Source organism: Desmodus rotundus, chromosome 13 (assembly GCF_022682495.2).
Source record: "Desmodus rotundus isolate HL8 chromosome 13, HLdesRot8A.1, whole genome shotgun sequence".
Taxonomy (NCBI): domain Eukaryota; kingdom Metazoa; phylum Chordata; class Mammalia; order Chiroptera; family Phyllostomidae; genus Desmodus; species Desmodus rotundus.
Genome location: NC_071399.1, coordinates 74,588,335 through 74,614,864, shown reverse-complemented (window position 1 = coordinate 74,614,864; position 26,530 = coordinate 74,588,335). Strand labels below are relative to the sequence as shown.

At 40.2% G+C, this 26,530-nt stretch overlaps 1 protein-coding gene and 1 pseudogene across 3 annotated transcripts; both read left to right on the top strand.

Moving 5' to 3' along the window:
• Nucleotides 1–3,770: 3,770 nt before the first annotated feature.
• FBXL3 (F-box and leucine rich repeat protein 3) lies at nucleotides 3,771–25,093 on the top strand. 3 transcript variants are annotated; one of them, XM_024568986.4, is made up of 5 exons: nucleotides 3,771–4,146; nucleotides 8,417–8,765; nucleotides 11,551–11,673; nucleotides 14,826–14,997; nucleotides 24,371–25,093. In XM_024568986.4, the coding sequence occupies exons 2-5, from the start codon at nucleotides 8,418–8,420 to the stop codon at nucleotides 25,012–25,014; spliced, it is 1,287 nt and encodes a 428-aa protein (XP_024424754.1). In that variant the 5' UTR covers nucleotides 3,771–4,146; nucleotide 8,417; the 3' UTR covers nucleotides 25,015–25,093. The 3 variants fall into 3 exon arrangements, with proteins under 3 accessions (XP_024424754.1, XP_024424746.1, XP_045057671.1); XM_024568978.4 differs by having other exon boundaries at nucleotides 3,833–3,964; XM_045201736.3 differs by having other exon boundaries at nucleotides 4,013–4,146; nucleotides 8,417–8,621.
• LOC112314035 (U6 spliceosomal RNA) lies at nucleotides 13,027–13,125 on the top strand (annotated as a pseudogene).
• Nucleotides 25,094–26,530: the final 1,437 nt, after the last annotated feature.

The following is a 26,530-nucleotide window of genomic DNA, read 5'->3' as shown; positions in this document are numbered from 1 at the left end:
AGAGCTGTAGTCAAGGTTTTCCCTAACAGCAAGCGATAACAATTGTTGAGGGCTGACAGTGGCCAACCACCGTGCCGGTTGGTGCCTGGGTGCGGTAGGCAGAGTAACAGGCCCCAAAGATGTCCCTGTCCTAATCCCCAGGACATAGGAATTTGTTGCCTTACCTGTCAAAGGGGACTTTGCAGATGTGATGAAGGGTACAGACCTAGCGATGGGGAAACTTTCCTGAATAAACCTAACAGGCCCAATGTAATCACAAGGGTCCTAATACGGGAAAGAGGAGGCAAAGTCAGACAATGCCTTGATTTTAGCTCATTTTGGACTTCAGATCTCCACAACTGTACAATAATATGTTCGTGTTGTCTTAAGCCACTGAGTCTGTAGTTATTTGTTACAGTAGCACATTTCATCTTCTACAAACCTATGAGCTATTATTTTCTTTTTGCAGATCAGGCAACTGAGTCTCACAAAGGTGAAATAACTAGCCCAAGGTGTCGCAGACTTAGTACTAAAAGACAAAATAATTGAAATAGACCAATAATTATAAAAATTGCTTACATATTTTAATTGTAATATTTTGGATATACTAAGTATACATTTAAATTATTAGTAAAATTAATTTCACCTGCTCCTTTTTACTTTTAAAAATGTGGCCTCTAGAAAATTTTAAATTACATATGTGTTTTGCATACATTTCTAATGAACAGTACTGGCCTAGAATATCATTCTCAACAGTTTGGATTTTATCACCAATCTTTGCATTTTTCTGAGCAGGAGACCTGTGGTTTAGGAAGTAATTCAGGAAGTAGGTCAGGAGGTAGCTTGAAAAACTGCCCCAGGGCATACCAGCTGCAAAGTCACCGCTGTGGTTTTGGGAAGAGTTGACAAAGGTTCCTCTCAGTCTCAAAACCAGTTCTCTTCTTTGAGGAGCTTACAATCTAATGTTAGATAGTGTCAAAATCCAGAGGTGGCCTAAACCAAAACCGTTTAGGGAGGCTGATTTCCCAGAGAGGGCGGTGTATGCTGGCCTAACGAGGGGGGCAGCTGTGGGGTTGCTGAGGCAAGATGCCAAGGAGAAGTGAGTGCCCCTACGCATGGAGTCAGAGCCAACAGCAACAGCAGCAGTGCGGCTAGCTTTTACTATAAGCCTGCGACTGACCTTCGTGCTGAACACATTAACTCACTTAATTGTCACGACAACTCTGTGTGGTAGTTGTCGTTATTTGACAGATGAGGAAACTGAAGCACAAAGAAGTTGGAACGTGTCCAAGTCAGCAAATCCAGGACAAGGATCAAAACCTGAGCTACAACCCAGGTGCACATCTTCTCCCTCCCGATCTGGGGCAGCTTTGACTGAGCGGGGGAGATCGCAAGATCCAGGAAGGGGATGAGGAAACGAGAGTTCCTTCTCCTGTGGGGAACACCAGGCTGGAGAGCTGAGACAAGAAAGCATTAGAAGAAGGAGTGGAATTGGGGAGAAAGAAAAAAAGGTCAAAGAATTGGGAAGAACACTGTAAATCTGTAAGGCCCTTCCCTTGTATAGTTCAGAGGAATGACTAAGGTGAAACTAAAGGCTCTGTTCTTCTCCAACTCCATTGCCCTTCAGAGAGACCTCCCGGCCCCTCAGAAAAGAACTTCATGCATCTTTCTCACAGTAAGATCTGTGGTTCATCTGCCAGCTTGAAAGGCAGGAAATCTGTCAAAAAGGGGCAACTGTCATGCCCATTTTCCTGGGGCTCCATCAGAGACCAGCCCAGCGGCACCGCCTCTATACTGCCAGGGACAATTGCCCATGGCTAGTGGAGGTGCCACTCCCACCCCCACTCCAGACACAGGACACAGTGAGACCAAATTCCATGACTGCCTTTCAGTTAGAAGGAAAAGTCATTTGAGATCCAAGGAGGAGACTTTCCAGGTCAAGTCGGCACTGGTAAGGCGTTTCGGTTGCAACAAAAGAAAACACATTCAAAATAATTTTAGCAAATGAAAAAAATGCAATCGCGGTGATACCTCCAGTCCTTGGGAATAGAGTAGAACCAGGGCTGGGGGCGCCGGCTCCGTCCCTTCTGTAGGTTCTTTCTGCATCTCTTTTGCTGTTCTGCTTTCTCATCACAGAGCACTTTTTTCTGCTTTCCAGACCCGGTGGTAGAGAGTGACCACCTATAGCTCCTGGGTCGCACATTCAGGCACCCAAGGAAGGGATTAATGAGGCTGAGTAAACGTCAGTTTGTTTTTTAGTATCACATGCATTAGTGATATTAAACAGAGTCAGTAATAAAATATTTTTCCTTGCTAGACCAAACTACTCCATGACCACCCTTCTCCCCCATCACAACCGATAAATGTAAATAAGTATTGACATTACAAAAATAAGTACAAGTTTCTGTTTTTCAAAAAGGGGAAATAAAATCTTTAAATAATAGGAGAGGGAGCATTTGATAGGTAAGGTTTGCCAAGACCTTTGTCTTCTTTAGGGAGAGAAAAGCCTACAATGAGAAATTAAAAAGAGACTACAGTTGGAGTTGAAAGTTTTAATGTAATTCCTTGTTTGCTGAGGTAGTTTAACATGTCTTGCATATCATTTGTAATGTTGACTTAAGTCTTAAATAAATGTGCCTGCATTTGATTTGTTTCTCTTCAATAATTATCGTTGCCAGTCTTAAAACTTCTTACTGTCCTCCATCATCCAGTCCCTGCGGGATCTAAACAAACGTTGCAGAAACGGCTACAATCACATTATGGTGCAGGGACTTCGCTCGGTTTGCCTTGGTGATGAGATAGGTCCCAACAGAAAACACTGGCATTGCCCCACGAGGAATCCGAGTGCAATTTTACCCACCTGGCTTCCTAGCTCAGTTCGGCTGCGGAGGGGAAGAGTGGTGGGACCCGGTGCAGCACGACCTCCTAGTGCTTACACAGGGGGCAAATGGTTGAGAAGACGTCTTGAGATGGAAACTACTATTTTTTTATTTTTGAGGGCGGCGCATGATTCAAGTTATGACTTTGCACCTAGGGATATTATAACTTTTTAAGAAAACCCAGTATCCCCAAATCCAAACTATGAAAACAAGTAGGTAGCAGTTACAGAGGCCTCGATTTACAAAAGGCTTCAGCAGAGATTTTCTTCTAAATAACCATCTACCGCTCCTTTACACTTTCCTTACTGAGTTACAGAAAGCTACTTAACAAATTTCAGCAGCCTATATCCACTTCCTAAAGGAGATTTTTAAAAGTAGTAACTCATTTTTAGAAAAATTGGAAAATACACACACATATTTTAACTATAAAATTCGTCTGTAATCCCAGCGTTAACACTGTCACCATTCAGGTGATACTTCCTTGCAGTTTTTAAGGACACCTTCTGTATACAAGGCGTGAGTATTTTTAGAGCCGGTGCTACCGCGCAGTCCTCCGCGCAGGCGCAGGCCGGACACCCGGGCCGCGCCCCGCCGCGCGGAGGTGTGTCAGCCGCCCACACCTCCTGTTTGTGCATCGGCCCCCTGGCCGAGCGCAGGCTCCGCAGACGTTCCCTCCTTTCCTCTTTCTGCCCCACCTCCCGAAACTTTCCATTTTCAACCCCGGGTATTCTCTGAGGCATCTAGTCAGCTCCACCCCTTCCACTTCGGCGTGAAAACAAAAAATCCTTAAAGCCGCAGTAACGTCTCGGACGCGAAGACTGCGGACTCACCCTCCGGCAGAGGGCGGCGCTCGCTCCCGCCCCCCGCGAGTGCGCCGCCCCGGACACGCGCCCGCCCCTCGGGCGGCGACGCGCCGGGGAAAGCGCGCGGCCGCGAGCCCCGGGCGCCATTTTGGAGTCGGAGTGTGGGCCGAGGCGCAGGGACCTACGCGGTGGCAGCAGCTCGCTCGGGGGAGTCTCTTACTTCCTCCACGGTACCGGGAGAAGGACGCGAACGGCGTGGGACTGGGAAGGAAGGCTTCTCCTCGGGCAGCCAGAGTCTCAAAGGTGGAGCCTCACTGGCGCCCGCGGCGGGACCAGCGCCTCGGATGCGGGCGGAGCGAGGGGGGCCGCGTCGGCGGGAGTCCGGAGCGCGGGGCCCTGGGGGCCCCATGTGAAAGCCGCGGAACCAGCCGCCGCCGTCCCCGGAGCCCGGGGTGGTGTGTGGGGGAAGCCGCCTCCAGCAGCAGGTAACGGCGGAGGGCCAGAGCCGGAGCTCCGCTGCGACGGGGGCCAGGGAGGGTCTGCCCACTTGGGTGGGCGGCCGGACGGGCCTGCTGGCGGGGTCCCGGGCCCTGGGGAGCGCGGAGCGGGGCTGGGGATCGGCGCCCAGACGGTGCAGCCTGCTTGGGGGCGTTTCCTCTCCGGCCTCCTTCAAAACATGTCAACAGGGCGTGGTGCGTTTTGCTGGGGCCGCGTGCAGCCTCCCCGCGACTCCGCCGCGCCTGTCCCCTGGCTTCATTACTCCTGGCAGGGGTTAGTGACAGGCACCGCACGCCTCGCGCGGGGCCAGGCTCTTCGCGGGGTGAGCTACGCCCGTACTCGAACCTGGGGAAAGAAGGGGGCGTAAGGTGTCAAAACAGACTGTCCGGAGTCGGGCGCCGGAGAAATGGCAGGAAAAGCCCATCCTTGCAGGTGGCGCGGGGAGGCAGGGCCGCGCGTAGCCGAGTGGAAAACTTGGTCAACTTGTGATGAGCGGCTCGGCGCCTGCTTTCGGCGCGGCGGCCGCTCCAGGCGGGGCTGCAGCCTGGGGCCCGGAGGCAGCCTCGTAAAGGCCGGGCCTGCGCTCCTGAGCTGAGATGGGAGACCACGAGTATTTTATTCCGCAGGATGTCCAGTCACGCGGCCCAGATCTTTTTTCCTACCGACCTTGCGATCTCTGTAAAAATGCCTTCGAGTCCCAGTCATCAACAAATGACCACCAGGCAGATTGTCACCGCTGCGCTTTTCCTGCTGTCTGGTTCTGAGAGTCATCTCTTTCCACGGGTCTGTTCTTGTGTTCCAGCCAAAGAAGGCGCGTTAACTTTGACACTAGTCAAAGCAGAACGTAAATGGAAAGGAACTGTGATGCCAAAGCCAGCTTTTTAGAGCCAAGAACAAATGAGCTTTTAAAATTACCACAAGCCCAGGGTGCCTAGGGCAACGAGCGAGCCCCAGCTACGTGTTCCCTGCCCGTGTGATGAGTAAGCGCGACTGCGCCTTCCGAGGGCGTGGACACTGTTAGTTCGGCCGCTCCCTGGGCGGCTCTACTAGTTTGTAGTCGTTCCCCATTAACCTGCTTTTGGGCCCTTCGGAGGAGTTGGGTCCCTCACCAAGTGCTCTGGTGGCCTGAGCCGCGTTGATTATTCGGGGCCGGGAAGCGTCGCGGTCCGGAATTGCGCCGCCGGGGCGCTGGGGAGGACGGGTTCGGGGGCTCTGCCGAGCCCCTCCGCCGGTCTGGCCCAGCTCCCGTCTCTGCACTTCCGCTCAGATACGAGAGGTGTCTCACCTGGCCTGGAAGTAGGAGACAGTCCACCGATGCGAATTCTTTGCGGACTGGTGGGTGTTTTGCATTAGCTTTTCAGACAGCAGAGTTTCATGTGTAGATAGATTTAATAAGATACTTTTGAAGGCTATTTACATTTTTGCATTGATAAATCAGATCGTCTTGGAAAAAATTCATACTTGGAAAAATTGTGTGCCCACTGTGTTATTTTCATGCATAAATGAAGACAATACAGAGACCATTTTTATCGGCATTTGGCCTTGGAGTTTTTTCTATTGCTAAACATATATAATTCTGACATATTCAAGTTATATTACATATGACAAATTACAGATTTTGCTTGGCTAATCATAAACTACCGAGGCAAGTGCTTGATACTTTGTTGGTCACCCAGTCTTACATCTAGAAGAAGAGATGCTGTTCCTCAGTGTTGTCTACTTAATATGTTGGTGTTTTTCTCCCTCAACTTGGAAAGGTACTGAAATATACTTTATTTAAAACAGGGCTGTAATAGACAAAAGAAAGTATCTATTGTTAGGAGCAGTAAAGTATTAATAAAGAAAATTGCGTGAATAAGACTGTCATTTTATTTTTGTTTATATGTCCATATACTCTAAGGTGAATCATTTCATCTTGAAGTTGAATAGTTCTGGTTTTAGAAAATTTTCTCCAGAAACAGGTGATCAGCATTCTATAATAGGGAGTAGAAATTATAAAGATGTCTTCATTCTTTTTGACTCTCTCTCAAATTCTGAAGATTTTAGATAGGCAGAAGAGAAATTACAAGCCCCAGGTAGCAAACTCTTTGTTCTTTGACCCAAATTTTATATGCTAAAATTAAAGTAAGCCTTCAGGATAAGTTAAAGCAGAAAAATGGGTCATAATGACAGTGTTTCAACCTCTAGTAGGACATTATTATTGGGAGAGTTTTTTTTATATTAAAGGTAACGTAGTTTATACTACTTTTTCCCTAGACATATTTTAAAATACGCATTCTTAGATTCCCACATAAGTTTTAGTCTTCCATAAAACTACACTCTGACATCACCTCTGTCATTCCGTTTTCTCCCTTACCATTGCTCAAAAGGATGCACGTCATTTACTTCACTTAACTCACATAGCTGGAAGAAGGAACAGGGAGGAACAGGCAGTTTATTGCAGATGTTCTAAGACCTCCTGGGTTTATTTTAATGCCATAAAGACCACAGGTCTCTGCCATTCTCTGTCCCCGCAGCCCCCAATCCTTTTTCACAAATTTTGGTAGCTACTGGATAGAGAATCTGCAAAGACATATTTGGTTAAGTTTCGTGCATTAGCACATGCTCCATCCCACTCAGGAATCAGAAACTCCTGCATGCTAGTGTGCCAAGAAGACAGCTGGAGCCAGGCACAAGCCATCCTTTTCAAAAGCTATGACTTCAAATCGAAACCACCAAACTGCCCTGTAGAGACAAAAGGACAGTATCCCAGGCTCTAAACCAAATAGGGGCACTGTTTAAGTGGTCCAAAGTTAATCTCATTTAGTTTAGAGCCTATAATACTTACTTTTCAAGAAACAAAAGACCTTTTTATCTGATTACAGTGTAATTCACTGACATTAAAATAAATGAGTAAAATACAAAGAAGTGTATTGGCACAAAAAAAAATCACCAGCTATCCCACTACTAACATAATATAATAACCCCACTCACTGTTACAGTTAGTTACTATATTAATGTGCTGAATCTACTTCCAGTGTGCGTTTCTCATATTCAAATGTGTGTTCTTGCACTCCTCATATACATACTTCATTTTAAAACAAAAATGGGATCATATTTTCTATTTTACGGTCATGCACTTTAATGTCTTTAATACTGGACTGCTTTACTGTAACTGAGTTCAACAATCATCTATCTTCCTTTCAAAAGCCCTAGTACTATTTAATTCCTCACAAGAACCATATATGTTACTATCTTCATTTTACAAACTCAAGCACAGGGAGGTCAAGTAATTTGTTCGAGGCTACAGAACCACACTACTGTTTTGTAACACAAAGACTATTTTAAAAAATGGAATGAAGGTAATACAAATACATTTCATAAACACATTCCTATCAGTCAGAAATACAATTTGGGGAAAACATTTCAACAGTAAGTGGTGTGTTGAAAGAAGAAGCCATATTCCAGACCAAACAATACTTAGTAGGAATGAGTTTCCATTATTTTTAGCAGAGAGTGGGGCTGATGGTGACTTGTATCACAAACTGCTCATTGTGAATGGATCTCTTGGTTACTTAATTCACATCCTCTGGGGAGGTTACTGGGATTCTGGTCTGCCTTGAATTCAACAATTCAGATACAGCAGGTATCCTTAGGTATCTTGTAAGAAACCTTTAGTGTCAATATAGTTAGTTTTTGAGTTGGTTACCTATAACTTTTAAAATATAAATTCTTGGTGCCCTGACCGAGTGGCTTAGTTGGTTACAGCATCATCCTGATTCACCAAGGTTGTGGGTTTGATCCCTGGACAAGGCATATACAATAATTAACCAATGAATGAATAAATAAGTGGAACAATGAATTGATGTTTTTCTTTCTCTCCGTCTTCCTCCCTCCCTCCCGCTCTCTCCCTCCTTTTCTCTAACATCAATGAAAAAAATTTTACAAATATATATAAATTCTTGGTTTAGTTCCAAAATCATGATAAACTTTATCCCCAGACAGTACAGTATAAATACAAGTGTTTAAACACCTGTATAGAACTTGTACTATGACAGTTGGTCTCCACTGGTGTTTTCTCATTATATTTTATTTCGATATGCTGCTGGAATTACTGGTCCAGTTCTTTCTGCTTGTTTGTGTTTGTATTTATAAATATATATATATACACATATATATATACACACACACACACACATCTCAGTGACAGAAGAGTAAATTTTGGCTTTATTTCTATTCAGAAATTAAATGTGAAAAATTATGCATTTTTCTAAATAGGATGAAACGAGGAGGAAGAGATAGTGACCACAGTTCATCAGAAGAAGATACGGCAGAAAAATCCAAGAAACTGAGGACTTCAAATGAGCATTTTCAGACTTGTGATTGGGGTAATCTCCTTCAGGACATTATTCTCCAAGTGTTTAAGTATTTGCCTCTTCTTGACCGGGCTCATGCTTCACAAGTTTGCCGCAACTGGAACCAGGTATTTCACATGCCTGACTTGTGGAGATGTTTTGAATTTGAACTGAATCAGCCAGCTACATCTTATTTGAAAGCTACACATCCAGAGCTGATCAAACAGATTATTAAAAGACATTCAAACCATCTACAATATGTCAGCTTCAAGGTAATATTTAAATCTTTCTTTTAAAAAATCAGATTTAGTGGCCCTTGTATTCTAAATCAGTACACCTTCCCATGCCTCTGAAATACTGATTTTTAGGGAGAATGCTTAAAGATTTAGAATTATCATGTACCTTAGAAGCTGTGACAAATAATTATATTTGAACTTAATTACTCCATTTTATTGTAATTATTAATAATTTCTTAAGAGCAGAAGCAACCACTAAGTAGCATAAATCATTGAATAAAGCTGTCAAGCACATTGAAGTATAGCAAACAATTTGAGGAAAAAATACACAGTAAAAATTTTTAAATGTGGCTATTATGATTGACTTATACTTGTTTTTCTATGTAATAGGGACTGGGTTTGCTTGCTGGTGACTTTATGATATGAAGTCCTCAAAGAAAAGGGAGATACAAAAATTTTATGTGAAAGATTTAGGTGAATATATTTTAGAGAGAAATAGAAAAAAGTATATGGAAGACTGTCAGAAAGAACCGCTTGTTTCTTTTCATTGCCGGAAGGAACATGCTGAAATTACGTGATAAGTGCAGTGGGGGTGGCTGTCTGAGATGGCCAGAGTAGCTTAAGGAATCACAGTGGTGTGTATGAGTATAGAGTTTGTAATGTTTTGTTTTGGGGGTGACTAATGGACTATGACCATGTTTACTAAATTTGTAACACTGATAATTATTGTTGAAAAGTAACACCTGAATACCTGATTTAGCTATGTGTAGCATTTATTAAATAGGTAAAGTTAAACCTAGATAAAGTGGTGATTCTTAACCCAGAGTTCCTTACCAAGACTGGTCTTGGCTGCCCCCAAGAATGTCGTTCCTTCTGGGGCGGAGATTACCAGCTTATTCACCCATGTGTGTCCAAGGAGGAGGAGAGACCCGGTAATGGGAATGGTTGGGTGTATTACGGCCTTCTTCCCAGAAAAGTGCATAAAGGCACTTAGTCCATTGAGGGTGGGATTGATAGGGTTAGCAGATGAAAATAGAGGACACCTAGATAAATTTGAGTTAAAATAATCAACATGTTTTGTGTAAATATGTCCCGTGCATCAGTTGGAACAAATGTGATACTTTTTGGATATCCTGTATGTTATCTGGCAACCCTAGCTGGGGGAAAGGATGGGGAAGTGGTGGGAGGATCAAACAAACAAAATCCAGGAACTTCTCCTGTGTTGTCCCTTCCCTACCTCCTCGTTTAGAAAACTCAAGCACTTTTCTTTGGTTTCAGTCACCTTTGAGTTGTCTTAAGAGTATTCTAATGGTAAATCCTGTAAAAAGATGGGTGTAATATGTTAATGTCATAGGTCAAAAGGCCAGTTCCATTCAGTGGGTTGGCTGGGTCCATGTTAATCTTTTACAGCCCTGTGACACAATTCAGATGTGTCCAACGTGTATAACCATCACAAAACCACTTGTCCTGTAAGCTTAAACATTACTATTATTTCATTGTTTATTTTGCCAAGAAAATAATTTCTAATTTGCAAAAAGGGCCACATCACAGGATTTTTCTAAGCTCTCCTGATAATAGCTGTATTTAACTCATCGCTGACTATAGGCCAAGGAGGAATGTAGTCAGTTATTAGTATAGAACAGTGGTTCTCAAACTTTGTGTGCATCAGAACCACCTAGAGTGCTTGTTGAGATAAAAATTTCTGGGTCCCACACCCAAAGTTTCTGATTCACATGATCTGGGATGAGCATGAGAATCTGCATTTCTGACAAGTTTCCAGGTGATGTTGATGCTGCTGGTCCGGCACTACACTTTGTGAACCACTGGTGTAGAGAAACGTAGCCAAAAGGAATTATAAACAGCTCTGAAACTTTCGGATAAATCAGTACGACAGTTTTACAACCAGCTCTTCAGGACATTTTGGGGTTAAGGTAATGTACATCATTCTGGAATTAAAGTAATGGTATTACTTTTACTTATTCCGGTTTAAGATGCATTTTAGCTAAGGGAACAACTTCCTTTTTTTTTAAAAAAAAAGCTCTTGAGGAGTTTTTGATGTACTACCTTTCTCCCAAGATACATCTCTGCAGAAGAGTGTATAGGAACAGCTCTTTGTTTTAGGTTTTCATGCTTAACTGGTTGGAGGCCCTCATTCTACTTTGCATTTGTTTTTCATTGTCATCAATGATGAATTCCCAGTTGTGATTTACCTGAACCTTCTGAGTAAATACTCATTCAGTTTCTTGTGTCTTGACACATGTATACCATAGACCGAGGTGTCAAACTCATTTTTACTGGGGGCCACATTAGCCTCGAGGTCGCTTTCAAAGGGCTGAATGTAATTTTAGGACTGTATAAATGTAACTATTCCTTAACTAGGGGCAGGGAGCTCTACATTTGGCCTTAGAAGGCAACCTTGAGGCTGATGTGGTGAAAATGAGTTTGACACCCCTCCCCTAGATGCTATTTATATGTATGATTAGATCCACTACCAAATATATAATTTTTCAAAGGTAAATTCATGCATTTTACTAGGTTATATAGTCAGTTTGGAATAAATCAACTTAGAGCCAAGTTCTTTCAACGTTAAATGTATATCATCATAGTAAAAGTTAAGTCTTGACAGTTAACCGTTTTATCTTTTCCAGGTGACTCAGAAAAGGCTTATGTTATATGTGATGGTAGATAATTGAAAGAATCAATATTAATTATTTAAATTATAATGCAATAAACTAATAACTATTTATTGCTTTTGTAAAGTTAAGATATGCACAGAGTACTGTAAACATATCCATGGGTAAATGGTATTTTCTTTTCTAAGGTGGACAGCAGCAAAGAGTCAGCTGAAGCAGCTTGTGATATATTATCGCAACTTGTGAACTGCTCTTTAAAAACACTTGGACTTATTTCAACTGCTCGACCAAGTTTTATGGATTTACCAAAGGTATCTTGCTGTGGTTTGATTTTTGTTTATTGTGGGTTTTTTAGCTGTTACTGAGAAATTCATTGAAACCCTACCCATTTCTTGTACTGACAGATGGGAGTGATGGGAGTATAAGAAAAGTAGTATAGTATGATAGGAAAAAAAAATCACCATTTAGAATGTTATGGGATTTTTTTTAAAGCTTTTCCTTTTTTTTATCCTTGTGCTTCTTCATGAGCAAGGTTGAACAGTGAATGAATTTATAGTGGATTCTATAGGAAGTCCTAAAAGCAACAAAGTCAAACTGAGGAAAAGCATATTAGAAAAAGAGACATGTAGATGTGCCTTTTTGGACTTTTTTGGACTTTCAGAGCAGTTTGGTGAAATTAAAATCAAAGAAAACTAGGCAGTGCCAGTATCAAAAGCAGCTATAGCTTGCTTATAAAATCTTCTGGTAAGTGTGTAAAGATTTATTCTTAAAACATTTTTTTGGTGAAGAGGTAAGTTGATTTTATAATGTTCTAAGATGATCCTACATGTAATTAGAAATAGTCTCTCTCTAATAATTATTCTGTTAGAATGGTAAGAAGGGTGCATTTTTTTTAGAAAGACAACTAATAAAGGCCCCCGAGTAGGTTAGCTGATGTTTAGTAGGTTAGTATCCAACAATAATTGGAAAAACTTTTTTCAGAATATTTCATGAACTAAAACGTAAACATCCCTTTAAAACACTTAACATTTTAATTTACCAGGGTGAATAGGGAAGAAGTTTTACTAACCTGAGTGTATATTATAACCCAGGTGGTTTAATGGACTGTAAGTAACAAATATATCACCAGTTAATTTCACTAATCTCCAAATCAATCAATCAATCTCCATTGATTTTTAAAAGATTCACTGCATATGCACATTTGAGATAAAATGTTTTATCCTCATGTGTAAAATGAGGGAAATGGGCAAGAGATTCTCTGTTCATTTCAGCATTTTAAGATTCTAAGTCCATGAATTAGATCACTCTAATTCTCAAACTTAATGTGCATAAAAATCATCTGAGGAACTTCTGAATTTTGGATTACTATTCCTATTTCAGATTTTCCCTTCAGGAGAGCAGTCTAGTCCTAAGATGACGCAAGGACCTCATGCCTTGTTCAAGCATCATGTGGGAAATGAAATGTTTTAGATTGATTTTTTTTATGTACATACCATAATTAAAGAACAAATACACATATAGCATATGTATAAAATATACCATATTAAAAGGTATGTTGTCATTATGCATAATTAGTACTCGTACTATACTTACATGTACTAGGTTTATCTTTGGGAACTATTGCTGTGTCCTAGGACTGCCTCTCCTTATTAAATGGGCCTAGGGTGCTCCCTTTAGCAGCACATATACTAAAACTGGAGTGATACAGAGAAGATCAACACGGCCCCTATGCCATGCAAATTTGTGAAGCGTTCCATATTTTCTATCATAGAAATGCACACTTGACACTATATGACCCCATTAACCAATGTCATCCCAGTAAATTTAATAAAATAAAAAAATGCATTTATAAATATAATAAAATAGATGGGTCTAGGATGCTTATACTGTTTTTCTTTTTTCTTTTCCTGTTATGGCTTTTGTAGAGATTGAAATAGGGTGTTGCTTTATTTTGGAAATCCTGTGAGAACCGGAGAGAACATGAAGGAAATGTGTTTGGCCAGAGCTAATCTGAGGGGAGTGGGAAAATGAAGGCAGTGATGCAGCCATGAGTATACTGATGAAGAACTGTGGGTGTACGAGATAGAACTGAACAGTTAAATAGTGAAACAGTTACTTAATATAAGTCGTAAACCAGTTATTTAATTACAGTACAGAAAAATAACCCACAAGTATTCAAAAATTTGGCCCTCAGCATATGCAGATTTCCAATTGTGTGTTGAATATAATTAACTCATGAACAAAGCAGATTGGGGCTTCATGGTCTGCTTTTATGAAATTTGAAATTTTTTAATTAAAAAAAAATACACATACAAGTGGACCTGTGCAGTTCAGACCCATGTTGTTCAGGGGTCAGCTGTACTTTCCCGGCTGTTGGCCTGCCCTCTTCCCTCTTCATTGCTGTAGTGACTTTATAAAGCTAAACGGAGGGTCAGATGGGCTCTGGAGAGGAATATGCCGGCCCATGTATTGGCCCCTCTTTCCTTACTCTCCTGGATTCTTTGTCCATTGGTTATGGCTGCATAGTTCTTTTTACTACCTGTTTCCCCACAGTGGTTCCTTTAGTTCAGATTCTGTATCTAACTGATAACTGAGTGTATGTATATAATAAATGGGTGGATATTAAGTGGTACATTTGTGGGAAAAGGCATTAAAATAAAATAGGCTTAAAAATATTACAGATAATTCAATATATTTAAATGAGTTTTAAATTTGAAATTTTATTTAGATAATGATTTTGATTAGAAGCAAATTTTGTGTGAGCTTCCATTTTCTAAATGAGTCTTTCATAGCTTCTGAGTTGATTGTTATTATAATTTTAATTACTATGCTAATAGGTAGGTAACTGTGCTAAAATAGTTACTACTATTTTATCCTCACCTGAGGATACGCATGCGTGTATATGTGTGTGTGTATGTATTTTAATTGATTTTGGAGAGAGAGGAAGGGAGAGAAACATCGATCTGTTGCCTCCTGTATGTACCCCAACCGGGGATAGAACCCACAATCTAGGTATGTGCCCTGACTGGGAAGAAACCACAACCTTTTGGTGTATGGATGATGTTCCAATCAACTGACCCACCCGCCTGGGGCAGCTATTACTATTTTAATGGTCATTACTATCAGACCAAAAAATAGTACATTTTAGTGTTATAAAACACTGGAGTAGGGTTTCCAGATAAGGTGACGTGAAATGTCTGAGAGGTGGTATCCTGGATTCCAGAATTCCTCTTTTTATTTATCAGTGATTATTGTGATATAGAGACACTCATCCTGAGGCTTGAAGTCTTTTTTTCCCTCCCAAAGGTTAAAAAGCACTTTGACAGAGTGAAGGGAGTGCTACCCCTAAAACAGTTATGAAATGATATCATTAGGGTTCAAGTGAAACATTTGTATATTACGACAGCCCCCTCAATTCGTATTTGTAGAAGTTGAAACAATTTTAATTTTTTTTGCTTTTCAGTCTCACTTCATCTCTGCACTCACCGTTGTGTTTGTAAACTCCAAATCCTTGTCTTCACTTAAGATAGATGATACCCCAGTAGATGACCCATCCCTGAAAGTGCTAGTGGCCAACAACAGTGACACGCTCAAGCTGCTGAAAATGAGCAGCTGTCCTCACGTGTCTCCAGCAGGTATGTGCTGTTCTTGCTGTGTAACATTTCAGTAAAACCTATTGATGAGTGTATCAAAGTAAGAAAACCTGTGATCAGTAATCTTGAAGGTGGATTGTTATGATTATTGCATCTTTTTTACATAAAAGTGTTTTTAATGTCATAATACAATAGCATAAATTCTGTACCATTGATACTTCCAACTCATTTTCTAATCGTATTAGGCAATTTGTGTCCCAACCTGTCCTAGAAAATGGATAAATTAAAAAATAAAAGAAAAGGACAAGGTGAGTCTTGCCTAAGGTGCCCCTTAGGTAAAATAGAACTTCTCTAATTGTAGTTGAGCTGACAGGGTAGGTATTCTCATAATTGCTTTTCTTCTCACTGTGTGCTGAAGTTGTTGCCCTGCATTTTTCAAGATGATGCTTTTCCTAAGTTGAATTTTGGAGCTAAGAGTCCCATCAAATGGGGGAATAGCATTATAAAATCTTTCCAACTCCTCCTATATAGAATTTAAGCATTCAAGATTATTTAGTGTGATATCATTTAAATGTCCAATTGTTTGTATTGTAAAGTAAGTATAAACCTGTGCTTATTACTCTTGATGCTTCACTTCTGATTCAGCCGCCCACTGTTGAATTTCTTCCCAACCCTTTGGCTGTGTTATTTGGGAAGTCTGTTTTTAAGGGACAGTGTTAAATCCTTGAACTCTTTATACAACACTTCCCACCTTCTTGCCATAACTAAACCTGACTTTCCTCCAAGAAAATGAATCCTTCTTGGTGGAGGTTACTTGCTCATTCTCTCCACTCTTCCCATGTGGAGCATCTTGGTGATGAGCATGGCTAGGTCTCTTACAATACAGTGGGCCCTCCATACCCATGGGTTCCGCATCCATGGATTCAACAAGCTGTGGGTTGAAAATAAAAATACTATGTTGTTGTTGAATGAACTATGTAGTTAGGCCTATGGTGGCTGTGTCTGTACTGAATATGTGCAGACTTACTTTTGTCATTATTCCCTAAACAATACAGGATAATAACTACTTACCTAGCATTTAGATTGTATTAAGTACTGTAAGTAAAAATGATTTAAAGTATAGGGAAGGCTGTGTGTAAGTTATAAGCAAACACAACACGTTTTAAAAGATTTCATCTATTTATTTTTAGAGAGAGGGGAAGGGCAGGAGACAGGGAGAGAAACATCGTTGTGCAAGAATGAAACTATTGCCTCTCACATGCCCCCAACCCGGGGACCTGGCCTGCAACCCAGGCATGTGCCCTGACCAGGAATCGAATGGCAACCTCTCAGTTTGCAGGCTGGTGCTCTGTCCACTGAGCCACACCAGCCAGGACCCAAACACTACACATTTTATGTAAAGGACTTGAGCATCCATGGATTTTGGTTTCTGCGTGGGAGAGTGGGGTAGGATGGGTATGTTATGTGTGTGTCCTGGAACCAATCACCCACGGATACTGAGGGATGTTCTTATTTTCCTAGCTGCTTCTGCCACTTCGAGATTATCACTAAACATGATAATACCAAAGACTGGGCTTTGGCAGTTACTTCTTATTTCATCTTGGTCACATTGTACTCTCTACTGCATAGATTTGATGTGAGAGTAAGGTTCATACTTTATAGCTTCATAGTGTACAAGGTCCTTTGTATCCTGACCTCCACCTTTCTCTTTAATCTTGTTTGCTGCTCACTCAGTGCAGCTTTTAGTTGAGCTCTGCAGGTCTTTATATCTGTGTGTGTCAACAGTACACTGTACCTCGTGGAATACTGTTTTCCCCCATTTCATCTAGATAACTGCAACTCAGCTTTCAAAATTCAGCTGAGGTGCTCTGGTTGTATTCCTGTTTCTTCCTCCTCTCTTGTTTAAATCCCTGTTGTTTCCATAGCACTCTGAATAAAACTTGTAGCACTCACCACCCTGTATGAGAGCCTGTGGGTCTGTCGTTTCTCTGTGAGACTGAGCTCCTTATTCTCTTTATCCCACGTTCACTTATTTTTATTAAATATACACATCAATTATGATAGCATGGTATAAGCTTGCTTGGTTTGACCTAATGACTTTTGGACTAGTTGTTCAGGAGGGGAAGGGAGGAAAAGAAGCGCTTGTAATACTTTTTAATTTAAGAGTATAACCATAGAGGACTTTAAAATTTAACATATTTGTGTATTTTCTTTCTATTCATATTTTGTACTTTGGGACAATTTCTCTAAGTTGAAATTATGGGATATTTTCTATTCTGCTTTCTTCACTGAACATCTTACCAAACTTTTTTCTCATTTTATATAGTCCTTATAATTTATGCCTATTATTGGACCTCTGGGGACCAAAATTTGGATCTTGGCTCTTTGATATCATACTCTTGATTTTTTCTCCTTGCTCTCTGATTGTTCCTACTTTGTTTTCTTTGCTGATTTTTCTTCATTCCTTAAATTTTGATGTTTCTCTGTATTGGGCCTTCTTTTTTAAACTGTGTAAACTCTGGGCTCTGTCATCATCACCTGTGGCTTCACGTACATTCTGTATATGTTAATCCCTTCTACTTTTGGTGTCTCTGGAACTCTAGGGCTGTGTATTCAGCTGCCGATGTCCCAATGCCTCTAGAATGTCTCACAGGTACTTCAGACAAATGGACTTCATTTTCCCCCTGTCCAGATCCCTTTTCACTATCTCATTGAATGACGCTATCCACCTAGTTGTCAGGGACCTGATAGACAGCATGGATTCCTCCTGCCCTCACTTCCTTTGGCCATGGAGGTCTGGTGAGTCCATCACTGAAATAAGCCTTGAATCTCTGCAGTGCCGTAGAATGAATGTTTGTATTAACCCCTTCATCTCCTCCCAAATTCATGTGTTGAAGCCCTAATCCCCAATATGATGGTATTTGGAGGTGGGTTGGGAGGTCATTAACTCATGAGAGTGAAGCTCTCCTAAATAACAGTACTGTCCGGATAAGAAGGGACAGAAGAGATATGATCTCTCTTTCCGCCATGTGAAAACAGTGAGAAGGTGGCCACCTACAAGTAAGGAGAGTTCTGGCCCTTACCAAACCTGACCGTGCTGGTACCATGATCTTGGACTTCTGGCCTCCAGAACTATAAGAAATTGATGTTCATTTTTTAAGCCAGCCAGCTCTGTTAAGTAGCCCAAACTAACTAAGATACTGCACCTGTGTTCATCTCCACCTGTACTACTCTAGTCCTGGCCCCCAGTCTTTGTGCTGTGCTGATTTCCTGCCTTGTAGCCTTGCTCTCCTCTCAGCCAGCTTCCATGCAATAGCCAGAGTAATCTTTCTAAAATATGAATCTGGTTTTTTCCTCCAGTTTCTTTCAAAACTTCTTACTGTGCTTGAGATAAGATCCAAACTCCTTACTGTCACCAGCGAGATCCTGTATGGTACGGTCCTTGTCTGTCTGTAGGGCTTCATCTTTTAAGATATTCTCTTAACTTGGATACTGTGTGTTGAGCTTCAGTTAGTTCTTAGAATGCTTATGTTTTCTTCCATGTCTGGGTGTTCACACCAGAAATACCATTCATTTTCCTTCTTCACTCACCTTTTGCCCTAGCTTGATCCCTTTTAATTCTGTAGGTTTCACTGTAAGTTCTGGAAAATCTTCCCGGATTCCGTTGTTATGACTCGTTATTTGCTGGCTTTTATTAGGATAAGAATGTTTTGTTCCTGTTTTATCATTACCATCTTGGCACCGGTACTGTGTAAGACACTCATTAATTATCAGCTGAACTAGTGAACATTTAGTTACTTAGTATTCTGTCTTGTTGATTGGCCAACATTTGCCTTTTAGTTCTCTTAAGATTGGATTCTTATTTCCACATTTTTGCTGTGGCACATAGCAGTTGGATTCTGTTTATTTCTTCTTTAGGACAAATTATTAAGAAGTGGAAGAACTAATAAGTCAGATGATCTGGATCTTTTTTATGCTTCTTGCTTTGTTCTTTTTTCCTTCCCCAAATGATTTATATGAATTTATACCACCAAACAATGGATTTCTATACCAGTTTTATGACAGTTTTATTGATATATAATTCATGTACCATTTGGTTTACAATGTATTGGCTTTTAGTATATTGACAGAGTAGGACATCCATCAGTACAATCAATTTTGGAACATTATTATCCCCAAAATAAACCACATACCCCTTTGCTGTTACCCTCCAAAACCCTCATCCTAACCAGGCCTAGGCAGCTGCTAATCTTTCGTACTTTCTATCTGTGTCATGTGCCTCTTCTGGACATTTCATATAAATGGAATCATACTGTGTGTGGTCCTTTGTGACTGGTTTCTTTATCAGTGTGATGTTTTCAGAGTTCATCCATATTGTAGTATATGTCCATATATTTAATTTCATATTATTATCAAGTAATCCATTGTATGGATATGCCACATTTATCTTGGGATCAGTTGGTGAATATTTGGGTTGTTTCCACCTTACAACTTTCCTGCTATGAAAATTCATATACAAGTTTTTGTGTGGACATACGGTTTCATTTCTCTTAGGTGTACATGTAGGATTGGAATTGCTAAATCACAGTAACTCTGTTTAACCATTTGAGAAACTGCCACATTGGTTCCCAAAGCAGCTGTACCATTTCACTTTTCCACTAGCAGTGTATGAGGGTTCCAGTTTTTCTACATCCTCATCAACACTGGTTATCTGTCTTTCTGATTATAGCTATCCTAGAGGGTGTGAACAGGTATCTCATTGTGGTTTTGATTTGTATTTTCTTAATGACTCAAATGACTTTCTATGTGCTTATTCACCATTTGTATATCTTTTTTGGAGAGACATCTGTTCAGATCTTTGCCTGTGATTTAATTAGGTTATTTTCTTTACTGAGTTGTAACCATTTTTCCAGTTTTATCTTTGTCACACTATTTTGTGTTGTTAAGTATTTAAACACTGGTAACTGTATTAGTTTTCTGTTGCTGCACAACTAACTACAAATTTTGTAGCTTAAACCAGCACTCACTAATAACCACAGTTCCCTAAATCAGTGTTATCGGCATGGCTCAGCTGGCTTCTCCGCTTAGCTATAAAAGCTCTGGATCTCTCTGACTTCCCCTTCTGCAACCAGCCAGAGAAAAATTGGTTTTTAAAGGAGTCATGCGATTACATTAACCACCTGGATAACCTTGTTTTCAAGCCAACTGTGCTATTATATAATACAACATGTCATATTTTGCTATGTATAATACACTTCTGTGTATAATGCACACCCATGTTTTTGTGCATATTATACATAGGATTGTTATGCCCATGTATAATGCGTATCCTTATTTTCCCCTCAAAAATTTGGGCAGAAAAGTGCTCGTTATACACGGGAAAATACGGCAATCATGGTGTGATATCTTAATACATTCACAGGGATTAGGTTCCAGGGATTAGGGTGCACAATCTTGGGGACCACTTCTAGAATCAGTGCCCACCACACTGTTTTACCAGTTTTTAAATGATATTTCCAAGTTTCTTTTAGTTGCATCTTTGGTTCCCTTTTCCCATGTGTGTGTTTTCTTATTAGGCTTTATGAGATTGCAAAGAATGAAAGTGTGTCCAAGTTACCTTGGATGGTCAGGGTTTATTTTAAAATATATACACACCCTGGGGAGAGAGAAACTTGGCTGTGGCTGAATGGTGAAGTGCAGATGTCTTTTACTTCCTCTCCTGATGATTCTTTTATATTGGACATTTCAGTCTATCTCTTCACTGATTCTGTTACTTGTATTCTCCTCCCACTGCTGTAAAGCTTTTGACTTATTAGTGGCTTCAGTATTGTCATTTCTTCTTTTTAAATTATATTTTATTGATTATGCTATTAGAGTTGTCCTGTTTTCCCCCTTTGCCTCCCTCTACCTAGCACGCCCTACTCCCTCAGGCAGTCCCCCCACCACATTCATGTCCATGGCTCATGCACATAAGTTCTTTGGCTACTCCATTGCCTATACTGCACTTTACATCCCCCTGGCTATTCTGTAACTACCTGTTTGGACTTCTTAATCCCCTCACTTCTTCACCCATTCCCCCACACTCCCCTCCCATCAGGCAACCATCAAAATGCCCTCTGTGTCCATGAGTCTGTGTCTGTTGTTCTTTGCTTAGCGTGTTTCTTAGATTCAGTTGTTGATAGATAGGTACTTTTGCCACTTTATTGTTCATAGTTTTGATCTTCTGTTTCTTAAATTAGTCCTGTTAACATACCATACAGTAATGGATTGGTGATGATGAACTCCTTTAGTTTTACCTTGTCTGGGAAGCACTTTATCTGCCCTTCAGTTCTAAATGACAGCTTTGCTGGGTAGAGCAATCTTGGCTGTAGGTCCCTGTTTTCATGACTTTGAATACTTCTTGCCAATCCCTTCCCGCCTGAAAAGTTTCTTTTAAGAAATCAGCTGCCAGTCGTATGGGAACTCCCCTGTAGGTAACTAATTTCTTTTGCTGCCTTTAAAATTCTGTCTTTATCTTTAACCTTTGGCATTTTCATTATGATGTGTCTTAGAGCGGGCCTCTTTGCATCCATCTTGTTAGGGACTCTTGGTGCTTCTTAGACTTGCATATCTATTTCCTTCACCAAAATAGGGAAGCTTTCTTTCATCATTTTTTCAAGTAGATTTCCAATATCTTGCTCTTTCTCTTCTCCTTCTGGCTTCCCTGTGATGCGAATATTGGACCTTTTGAATTAGTCCCAGGGGCTACTTATACTATCCTTGTATTTTTGGATTCTTTTTTTCTTCTTGTTGTTCTGATTGGTTGTTATTTGTTTCCTTATGTTCCAAATCATTGATTTGATTCTCGGCTTCATCTGCTCTACTGTTGTTTCCCTGTAAATTGTTCTTTATTTCAGTTAGTGTATCCTTCATTTCTGATTGGATCTTTTTTATGCTATCGAGGTCCTCACCAAGTTCCTTGAGCATCCTTATAACCAATGTTTTGAACTCTTCATCTTATAGATTGCTTATCTCCATTTCATTTAGCTCTTTTTCTGGAGTTTTGATCTGTTCTTTCATTTGGGCCTTGTTTCTTTGTCTCTTCCTTTTGGCAGCCTCCCTGTGTTTTTTTGTTTCTATGTAATAGGTAGAGCAGCTTTGACTCTGTGTCTAGGTAGTGTGGCCTAAAATAGTAGGTGTCCTGTAGGATCCAGTGGCACAGCCTCCCCTGTCACCCAAGCTGGGAACTTGAGGTGACCCTTCTTGTGGGCTGAGTACACCTCCTCGTGTAGTTGAGCCTTGGTTGCTGTTGGCAGATCAATGGGAGGGATTTACCCAGGCCACTCAGCTGCAAGGATTGGCTGTGACCACTGACCACCAGCCTCTGCCCTCTGTGGATCAGCTGTGCAGGGGCAGGGTGGTGGTGCTCCAACTTGGTCTGTAGCTGCCCATTGGGTGTGCTGGCCCCTGGGGTTTCCCAGGTGGTGCAGGCTAAGGTCAGCCCCTACCTGTGTTTTCCCCGGGGCCACCCTGCCTGAGCTATAAGGCAATCTGAGATGGCTGCTACTTGTACTGGGCTTGGAGATTCCCAGCAAAGCCTAGCTGTGATCTAGGCTGCTAGTTCCTGGCCTTGGGCTTGCTGAGGCCAGCTGCTGCTTGTTTGAGAGGATTTAGGAAGTTGTGAAGCAGGAGCCAACACATTCATATGGAAAAGCAGCTTGGGTGAGCCCATAAATTGCGTGGGTCGGAATCTGTGGGGATCTCCAAGTCAGGTCTAACAGTGTCAGCCACCTTTGCTGTGGTACCAATCTGCAGGCTCTGGGCGGGGGGGGAGTCCAGAAAAGGGACAATGGCCTACTCGCCTTGATGCCAGACACAGCAGTTTCTCCCTGTACGCTACTTGTGCCCCTCAAGCTGCTACCCTGGTGCTAGAGCTCAGGGGGAGTATATCTGAGAAGGTGAGTCCATGTGTGGGTTTTTTAAGAACTGCTTGGGACTCCAGAAGTTTCTTCCACCGACTCAGTCCCTGCTTGTTTTGTAGCCAGAAGTTGTGGGGACTTACCTTGTCACTGGAATCCTGGGCTGGGGAGCCTAACATGGGGCTAAGGCTCCTCCTGAGATATACCTCCTGGATTTTTATCCACCACGTGTGGGTGTGGAACCAGCCTGTTCATGTCTGGGCCCCTCCTACCCATCTGTATGGATGTGGTTTCTTTAATTCCGTAGTTGTCAAGACTTTCATTCTACTCAATTTTTGACGGTTCTGAGTGATGGTTGTTCTGTATTTTAGTTTTAATTTTGATGTGGTTGTGTGAAGAGGTGAGCCATGCCTGCCTATACTGCTGTCTTGACCAGAAGTCTCAGTATTGTCACTTCTTAAACAATAGTTACATCCATTAACTTAAGAGTCACTCGTCACTGTGTTTGAATTGAGTTCGGTATGTTTGAATTCCAGTTGTGCTATCTTTTGCTAGCTGCCTGAACTTGAAAATAGAAGTAATACTTCTTTCTAGACTTTTATGAGTATTCCTAGTATTACATATCTAGTCTCGGACATATCGATGTTGTACACTAAGTAGTAAATAATGTGTCCTTGTTGCTAAACACGAGAAGGAAGTGGTTTGGATGGGTCATTTATCAAGTAGTATATATAGGGTGTGTCTTACTAGGCTACTTTGGAGATCAGATATTGGCCTTTGGTAAATCATCTGCTGCTAGGTGTTTGGGGCAGTTTTGAAGTGTAAGGCCCTAAGCATTGGAAACATTTAACTGCCTTGGGGGTATGTTTGAGCTTTAAAAGTCATAATGTATATTTCCATTAATGCGAATTGGGTAATTACCTTTAATAAATTTGACAACCTATTATATACTATTAGCAATTGAATTCTGCTAATTTGATGGAAATCTTTTTTACTTTTCAAATGTTTTATCTTGCTACGTAAATCATATTTTATATGGTTTTGACCATATTTTTATTTTATTAAGTCTTGAATTTCAAAAAATGTCTTTTGGCCTCCATTGCACTGATCATATAATTTTTGCTTAACCTGTAAGTTTAGTGTTAGTAATCAGTTTTTTAAAAAAACATGGTACTATATTAGTGGGATATACCTTACTTAGTCATTGTGTAATTTTAAATAATATACAGTTAATAATTTGTTACTTTTCTGAGTTTATAAGTGAGCTTCGTGTCTTTTAACATATCAAATTTAAATTGGTTTCATTTTCTTAATAGACAAAACTAGTAATAAATTTTTTAATATTTGTGACTTACCTCCTGCTAGTTCAACCATACAACTAAATTTTAAATTATATAGCTTTGTGTAAGGGAAATATGGTAAGATTTTATTGTGGGGACATGTACTTGATTAAATTTTTGAACAGATGGTGAACTTGTACAGAAATTTGTAAGTAATTAGGTCTTTTTTCCTCCAAGGTATCCTCTGTGTGGCAGATCAATGTCATGGCTTACGTGAACTGGCCCTGAATTACCACTTGTTAAGTGATGAATTGCTGCTTGCTTTATCTTCTGAAAAACATGTTCGATTAGAACATTTGCGCATTGATGTAGTCAGTGAGAATCCTGGACAGACACACTTCCATACTATTCAGAAGAGCAGCTGGGATGCTTTCATCAGACATTCACCTAAAGTGAACTTAGTGATGTATTTTTTTTTATATGAAGAGGAATTTGATCCATTCTTTCGGTATGAAACACCTGCCACCCATCTTTACTTTGGGAGATCAGTAAGCAAAGACGTGCTTGGCCGTGTGGGAATGACATGCCCTAGACTAGTTGAACTAGTAGTGTGTGCTAATGGATTACGGCCTCTTGATGAAGAGTTAATTCGAATTGCAGAACGTTGCAAAAATTTGTCAGCTATTGGACTAGGGGAATGCGAAGTGTCATGTAGTGCCTTTGTTGAGTTTGTGAAGATGTGTGGTGGCCGCCTGTCTCAGTTATCCATTATGGAAGAAGTATTAATTCCTGACCAGAAGTATAGCTTGGAGCAGATTCATTGGGAGGTGTCCAAGCATCTTGGTAGGGTGTGGTTTCCAGACATGATGCCTACCTGGTAAAGACCAAATGATGTAAGGAATGACAAATAGCACCTTAACTTTAAGCATATTGTATTATAATAAAAGTTTATTTCCTGTAGTTCTGATGTAATTCTGTTTTGTGGCACAGAAGTTTAATATCTGCATTGAGTGTATAAGGATTGTTTATTAGAAGACCTATTGACCACTTTTGGTAAGAAAATTTCATCTGTTTCTTTAGCCTAATAGTAGTCAAATTGCAGAAAACTTTTAAAATTGTGGTTCAAATTTGAAAATAACAACTTGGTATAAAGACTAAATATTCCACAGTTCAAAGTAACAAAGTCTATATATAATAACCAAGAACTGAGTACTAACAGGTTTTCTAAAACGTCTATGCATTTTTTAAAAATGTAAACTTGACATTTTAGGGTCTTCAGTTTTACATACACCTGTTATAAGGTGTTTAATATAGCTCAGGAAAGTGAGCATTTTGTGAGAAAAATGTAGGATATTTCGTATTTAATGAAAAATTAGTTGAATGTTCTCAAATATTATAAAGCTGTTTAATGAGGTATAAACATAATTGGAACACTTAGGAATCTGATATATATCACACAGTGGTTATAGTAGAAGGATAATAAACAGCCAAGATCAAGTTAAAAGAAAATAAACGATAGAAGGGAGGCACTGTTTAGCTTCATATAAACTTCTAGTTTTGCTTTGCAATCTGCTGATCCATAATTCTTTTCTGCAACATGTTACTATGTGTCACTTGAGGCATTGTATGTAAAGTAAGGAATGCTTTACCAGTTCTCCTTGGTTTTGTTTATCTTTGTTTAAACTAGTTTTGAAGTATTATACAATAATCGAAAAGTTTAAGAAGCTAAATTGAAATAAAGATAGGATTTTAAAATATTTAAAAATTATTTCCATGAAAGAATATTGGTCTCCCGTAAATTTTAGTGATGGCTCATTCTTCCATTTTGGAATTACATAGTTATGTAAGTAGGATTTACAAAAATCATTTTTAAAAAAGCACCAGTGTACATACAGTTCAGCATAACTGTAAATTTAAAAGAGGATATATTTAAGTTTATAATCATTTTTTAGCAAATAGTGCTCAGTGGACTGGAAAATTTTAATAGAAAGTGTCTACAGTTTTGTGATTGTTAATTTGGTTAAACTGATATTTTATATTATTTAAGTAAGGTATCATTTTTATTACTTTTCATATAAATGAAGGTAATCCATACATTGTAGAGTCTGTAAAAATAAGTTTTGGACTACATTTAGTTTTTTAGATACTATACAAACTTTGATTCTGGGCCCTAGTGATAGTAGATTTTACCCTCCTGAGGGAGTTCAGGAGTGACTTACCCCCAGTGGAATATTTAACGCTTCCAACTTGGAGAAAGCATTATGGTAATTGTAGAAGCTAATAGTCTTGCAGATCTAATCTATTTTCAAAATAGATTACCTTCCTAAGAATAGAGTAAAAGGTGATTTTCTACATAATTTTTGCTTTTTAAAAGTGATGATATCTGGCCACATATAA